This window comes from Chrysochloris asiatica, unplaced genomic scaffold (genome assembly GCF_000296735.1).
Source record: "Chrysochloris asiatica unplaced genomic scaffold, ChrAsi1.0 scaffold00373, whole genome shotgun sequence".
NCBI classification, from domain to species: Eukaryota; Metazoa; Chordata; class Mammalia; order Afrosoricida; family Chrysochloridae; genus Chrysochloris; species Chrysochloris asiatica.
The window spans coordinates 1,245,813-1,253,302 of record NW_006408891.1 but is presented as its reverse complement, the minus strand read 5'-3'; the positions used below and the strand labels follow the sequence as shown (position 1 = coordinate 1,253,302).

The following is a 7,490-nucleotide window of genomic DNA, read 5'->3' as shown; positions in this document are numbered from 1 at the left end:
GTTATTTACAATAATTTTTGTTTCCTAACTTTCATGGATACATGGTACAAAACAAACACATGGTCAAGGAGTTAGTGAAATGTCAAATTTCAGCAAAACTAAGATGCACATTTAGAAGGAAGGACACAAAATACAGCTATGAAATGCATTTAGCAAAGACAATTAAATTGACAGTAATTGTCTGGGAAGGACCAGAACTGTCTACTTATAGACAAGAATCAGATTGATTTAATTTTCCTATGAGTTTATCATAATATTAAAACTGTGGTCTTTACTTGTGGGTCACACAGATTTATAGGAGCTTTCATGGTTAGTGATTGCTTCTGAAAGCCAGTGAAAAAGCAACATTATGTAGGTGCAGAGCACTGTTTAGAAAACTTTAATTTAGAGTCCAGCACCAGCAATTTTTTTCTGTGATCTTGAGCAAGTCATTCAGTTTCTGTGAACCTCTATATTTTTCTGTAAAAAGGAATTAGAAATACAATTTTTAACCTTACAGAGTTTGATTAAGTGAGAAATCATGAGAGTGTTCAGTACATTGTACACATAAAATAAATGTTAGTTAATATAAATTGTCCTTCCCAATGTCATTTCTTGGTCATATATTTTACTTCCTATTTTTAAATAATGTATTTATTGTTGTTGTCAAGAATACACACAGCATAACATACACCAGTTCAACTATTTTTACCTCTACACTAACTTTCTTGTTTAACGGTAAACTTTAAGCATTTTGTTTCTTTAAAAAGTAAATGCTGTTGTTAGGTACCATTGAGTCAGTTTCATGCATAGTACAACAGACCAAGACACTGTCCTGTCCTGCAGCGTCCTCACTATTAGTGTTATGTTTGAGCCTGTTGTTGCTTTATGGCACCAGTCCATCTTATTGAGGATATTCCACTTTTTGTCCTTTACCATCCACTTTACCATACATGATGTCCTTCTGCAGGAACTGGTCCTTTCCAAAGTGTGAGAGATCATGTCTTGCCATCCACACTTTCAAGGTGCATTATGGCTGTATTTCTTCCAAGATAAACATTTTGTTCCTTGGCAGTCCATAGTATTTTCAACATGTTTCACCAACACCATAACTCAAATGCGTCTATTCTTTGCTCTTACTTATTCATTGTCCAACTTTCACATGCATATGAGGCAATTTAAATGGAAAATTGTAGTTTTCTTCATTGATTTGTCATGATATTCCTTTATTAGATGTATGAATACTAATATTTTTTTCCTCCCTAGACAACAAGTAAGCGAGCAGCCTCAGTCTGCTTCTTTTGTTCCACCAGAGATGCTCACACCATCAGGCTACATAGGACAATTTTTTCAACCAGCATCCAACCCGGATTATTATTCAGAATCTTCTTGCATTGACAGTTTTGATGAAGAGCCTCCTTTACTAGAAGATAAGTTAAGGAAGTGTTATTAATTTTCGTATAGCCTGAAGAATAATAGCAATAATCAGCCCCTAATGTGTGCTGTCAGCCTGCTGTGTACTGTGCTTTTTGCATGTTTGTACCACATATAAATGAGGTTTCACCAAAGGGAGACACTTAAACCACTGGAGGTTTGCTGCATGCTTGCATGGAGCAAATTGATAGTAGCTGTGTTATTGATACAACATTGCTGCTTTTATTAAATATTTTTTTTCCACTCAAATTTGGACAAACTGGACATGTGTAGACAACAGTGAAGACGTTTTAGAAAAAATGTTGTTTCAAAGTAATCATCCCTTCCTCTCAGTTAATGAAGCATTTTATAACAGCATATATTAAGTTGGTAGTTTCTGTTATGTTTGCCTAGGAGACAAAAGAAGGTTGTTTCTCTATTAGTATTTGTTTTTGTCATGCAGACAAGGCTTTTTTTAAAAATTCTTAGCGCCTGTGGAACTTCTCCTCCTACCTAGTCATGACTGGGAAGGGAGGAATGTGATTATTGTTCATTGTACTACTGTTATTGTTAAGAGCTGTCAAGTCAGTTCCAACTCATAGTGACCCTGTATAGGGTTTCCAAGGAGCGGCTGGTGGATTTGAACCACTGACCTTGCAGCTCAAACTGATCTTGTAGCCCAGTGCATTATCCTGTGGTGCCATACCAGGACTCCAAGAAATCGGGAACCTTTACAGTAGTAAGTCCTCAGGATGTTTCAGGGAGATTACATTAATTGATTTTTCATTTTTTAAATTTCCAGTCACCTTGTATCTGCTGCATTTGCTCTGAAATAATGTCAACATGGTGCTGCAAGTAAAGTCGTTAGAAAATTAAAACTCAAGTAGGCTAAATTTTGTGAGTCAAGGAAAAATGGCAGTTTTGGTGGTTGCTCGTCACCAAGTTGGTTCTGACTCATAATGATCCTATATAGGGTTTTCAAGACAGTAAATCTTAACTGGAGTAGAAAGCCTCAACTTTCTCTCACAGAACAATGTTGTTGTTGTTGTTATGTGCCGTGGAGTCGGTTCCGATTCAAAGCGACCCTGTACAGGGTTTCTGAGGCTGTAAATATTTACAGGAGCAGAAATCTTCATCTTTCTCCCGCGGAACAGCTGGTAGTTTCGAACTGCTGACTGTGAGGTTAGCAGCCCGATTCGTAACCACTACGCTACCAGAGCTCCTTTCACAGAACAATAGGTAGATTCAAACTACTGACCTTGCAGTAAGCAGCCCAGCTCATAATCCACTATGCTACCAGGCGTCCTTCAAGGAAATTTACAGGTTAATATTCTCACAATTACTTTCTTTGTAGTCCAGTGAAAAAGAATAGATGAAAATCTCCATCAGGACATTGAAAGATCACTGTTTGTCTTATATGAACATAGTCAATCACCTTTCATTATAACTAAGTCTTCTTTCCTTACTTTAAATATTAAAAAAAAAAGCAAAGATTTAAGCCATTCAGAAAAGCACAAAATATAGTTCATTGACTCTTTAGAAGCCAGTTAAATAATTGTACCAGTTATGTTTAATTGATTCTATTTTGACATTAATAGCAAACACCTGAATGCTATAACATAGTCTCATTAAACATTTTCTTTGACTTCACTAACATCTCCACTTTTTCAAAAAAGCTAATCGTTTTCTAATTATAATAGTATTTCATAATGAATCTGTATTCGTTACATAAAGTATGCCTCCTACCTGTCTCTGACTCAGAGCAACCCTACAACAGAATGAAACAGTGCACTGTTGTCCACCATCCTTTCCCGTATATGTTTAAGTCCATTGTTGCAGCTACAGTATCAGTACACCTAGTTGACTGCCTTCCTCTCTTTGATGACCCTCAACTTTACCAAGCATCATGTCCTTCTCCAGAGACAACTGATAACATGCCCAAAATACATGAGATAAAGTCTCAGCATCTTTACTTTTAAGGAGACTACTGGTTGTATTTCTTCTAAGATAGATTTGTTGGTTTTTCTGGAAGTCCATGGTATTATGACTATTCTTCAACAACACTACAATTAAATGTAACAATTCTTCCTCTGTCTTCTTTTTTCATTGTCCAGCTTTCACATGTATAAGAGGTCATTGAAATTATTATGGCTTGGATCAGAGGCACGTTGGTCCTCAAAGTGACATCTTTGATCTTTCATACTTTTAAAGAGGTATTGTGCAGCAGATTTGCCCAATGCAATACATCCTTTGGTTTCTAGACAGCTGCTTTCATGAGTGTTGATTGTGGATCTATGTAAAATAAAATCCTTTACAACTTCAGTCTTTTCTCAATTAATCATGACATTTGTTGGTTAAGCTGTGAGGATTTTTGTTTTCTTTATGTTGAATTGTAATCCATACTGATGACTGTATTCTTTGATCTTCATCAGTAAATGTTTCAAATTCTCTTCATTTCTAGCAAGCAAGACTGTGTTATCTGCATATCAGAGGCTGTTAATGAAACTTCTTCCAATCCTGATGCAGTATTCTTCTTCATAAATACAAGTCTTCTCAGATACTTCACTTAGCATAAAAATTAAATAATATGGTTAAATGATACAACCCTGATGCACAGATTTTTAAATTATAAACAATGCAGTATTATTTCCTTGTTCAGTTGGAAAAATTGTCTCTTAATGTGTTCTATGTATTCAGGTTCTGCACTAACACAATGAAGTGTTTGGAAATCCACATTTCCCCAATATTATCCATAGTTTGCTATGATCCACACAGTCAAATGCCTTTGCATAGTCAATAAAACACAAGCAAACAAGGCCAGGGACAGACTGTAGAACAGACCATTAAATTGCTCATATACTGAAGTTGAAGAAAATTAAAACAAGTCCACGATAGCCAAAAATGACCTTGACCATATCCCAGATTTGATGCAGTAAATGTTAATAACCAAAGGCCAGAAGAGCTGTGGGATGACATCAAGAATATCATATAGGAAGAAAACAAAAGGTCATTAAAGGGACAATAAAGAAAGAAAAGGTCAAAATGGATGGCAAAAAAATGAAACTTGCTCTCCAGTGTAGAGATGCTAAAGCAAATGGAAGAAATGAAGAACTGAAACAGATGAACAGAGAATATCATAGGGCAGCTCTAGAAATAAAAGTCAAGTATTATAATGAAATGTGCAAAGACTGGAGTTAGAAAACCAACGGGGGAAGAACATGTTTAACATTTCTCAAACTAGAAGGACTGAAGGAAAATTCAAACCTAGACTTACAATATTGAAAGATCACGTAGTGGTTATAAATCGGGCTGGGAACCTCAGGGACTGCTGTTCGAAACTACCAGCTGCTCTGCAGGAGAAAGATGAGGCTTTCTGCTCCCGTAAAGATTTACAGCCTCAGAAACCCTGTCCAGGGTTGCTATGAGTAGGAACCGACTCCATGGCACATAACAACAACAATGGGCTAAAAAATTTTTTAAAAAAATATTCCTGCACAGCAAACCCTCCAGCTGCTCCTTAATTGTATACAGAATTGCTATGAGTCAGAACCAACTTGATGGCACTTAGCAACAACAACCACAATGGGCAAAATATTGAGTGATGCAAAAAAAGCATCAAAAGAAGATGGAAGATTTAGACAAAGTTGCTTTTACTGAAAGAAATAATTGATGATCAACTATTTCAAGAAGTAGCATATGATCATGAACCTATGGTACTGAAGGAAGAAATCCAAACTACACAGAAGGTATTGGCATAAAACAAGCCTCCATTAATTGACAGAATACAAATTGAAATCTTTTTAACAGATAGATGCAGCACTGGTGGCACTCAGTCATCTATATGAAGAAATTTGGAAGATCGCTACCTGATACACCAATTGAATGAGATCCATATTTATGGCCATTCAATAGAGAGGTGATCCTATGGAATGTGGAAATCATCAAACAATATCACGTTCAAGTAAAATTTTGATGAAGATAATAAAAAAACAACCGCAACAGTACATCAACAGGAAATTGCCAGAAACTCAAGTAGGATTCAGAAATAGATGTGGAACTAGGGCTATCATTGCTGACATCAGAGAGGTCTTGGCTAAAAGCAGAGAACACCAGATGTTTACTTGTTCGTATTGACTATGCAAAGGCTTTTGACTGTGTGGATCATGACAAGCTATGGAAAACCTTACAAAGAATGGGTATTTCAGAACACTTGATTGTGCTCATGAGGAAACTGTACACAGGCTAAAAGGCAGTTGTTAGAACAGAACAAGGGGATACTGAATAGTTTAAAATTAGGAAAGGTCTGTGTCAGGGCTTTATTATTTCATCATATTTATTCAATCTTTATGCAGAGCAAATAATTCAAGAAGCTGGATTATATGAAGAAGAGCATAGCATCAAAATTGGAGGAAGACTCATTGACAATCTGCGATATGCAGATGATGCACATTGCTTGCTGAAAGCAAAGAGGACTTAAAATACATACTGATGAAGATCAAAGACAACAGCCTTCAATATGGATTGTGCCTCAGTGTAAAGAAACCAAAAATCCTGTCAATTTGACCAGTAAATAACATTGTGATAAGTGTACAAAAGATTGAAGTTTTCAAAGACTTCATTTTGCTTGGATCCACAGTTAAGACTCATGGAAACAGCACTCAAGAAATCAAACAATGTATTGTATTAGGCAAATCTGCTGCACAAGACTCTTTAAAGTGTTCATGACCAAAGATGTTAGTTTGAGGACTAAGTTTAATTGACCCAAGGCATGATATTTCTAATAGCCTCATATGCATGTGAAAGTTGTACAATGAATACAGAAACCCATAGAAGTGATGCATTTGAATTATTTTGTTGGAGGAGAATATTGAAAGTGCCATGGACTCCTAGAAGAACAAACAAACTTATATTGAAAGAAATACAACCAGAATGCTCCTTAGATGAATGGGTGGAGAGACTTTGCCTCTCAGACTTTAAACATATTATCAAGAGGAACCAGTCCTTGGAGAGGGACATTATACTTGATAAAGTGGAAGGTCATGCTATGGATATAAATATCTGGTTACTTTCCCAATTAAATTATATCACAAGCATTCTTTAGTCATTAAATATTATTAGAACATATGTATATTCAAAGTTTTAGTATATGATATAATGAACACTAGTGGCATAGTTATTAAAGAGCATAGTCACTAAACAAAAGGTCAGGGGTTTGAACTCACCAGCTGCTATGCAGGAGAATGATGTTGCAGTGGTTTTCCATAAGGATTTATACCCTGGGAACCCTGTGATGCAGTCAATCATATAAAATATCATATAAAAGTATCGTGATTTAAGCACACTCTAAAGTGTTTCTATCATGATAATGATGTTCCTTATAGTAAAAAAAAATATGCTTTGGTAAACATCATAAGAAGCAACCTTTGATCTGTATAGAGCCTATCATTTGGGTGGATCCATAACACTGGGATTACTGAATCAAAGTGTAGTCTCACTGTCCAAGTGACCTCAATAAAAGATGAGAAAGATGAGGCTTTCTACTCCCGTAAAGATTTACACCCTCGGAAACCCTGTACAGGGTCGCTATGGGTCGGACCCGACTCGATGGCACTTAACAACAACAACAACTATCCCCTCATAGTAGAACATGAGATATCTGGATATATTTTTAATATATTTATAGATTGCTTCTGTTTTTCCTATTTATTGTGTTCTTTTAAAAAATTTCTTATTGAAACCTAAAGAGTGTTTCTCTTTTTGTTTATTTTTAGGAATACTTATATAGTAAAAATATAGGAAGGAGCTCTGGTAGCCTAGTGGTTAAGAATTGGGCTTCCAACCTCAAGGTCAGCAGTTTGAAACTACCAGCCGTTCCATGGGAGAAAGATGAGGCTTTCTGCTTCTGTAAAGATTTACAGCTTTGGAAACCTTGTGCAGGGTCACTATGAGTCGGAGCCGACTCCATGGTACTTTGCAACAAAAGCAACCATATAGTAAGAATATTAGCTATTGTCTTGGAATATTATTTACAAATTTATCTCTTAGATTTTGTTTTTCATCTAATTTGAATATAAGATTTTAGGCATTTTTGTTATTTT

The 7,490-nt window shown here is 35.9% G+C and overlaps 1 protein-coding gene across 1 annotated transcript in view; it reads left to right on the top strand.

Moving 5' to 3' along the window:
* YIPF7 (Yip1 domain family, member 7) overlaps nt 1-7,490 on the top strand; it is a 52,625-nt gene that overhangs the window by 12,790 nt on the left and 32,345 nt on the right. The window contains 1 exon segment of the mRNA XM_006876278.1: nt 1,246-1,424. Coding sequence (XP_006876340.1) covers nt 1,246-1,424 — 179 coding nt within the window.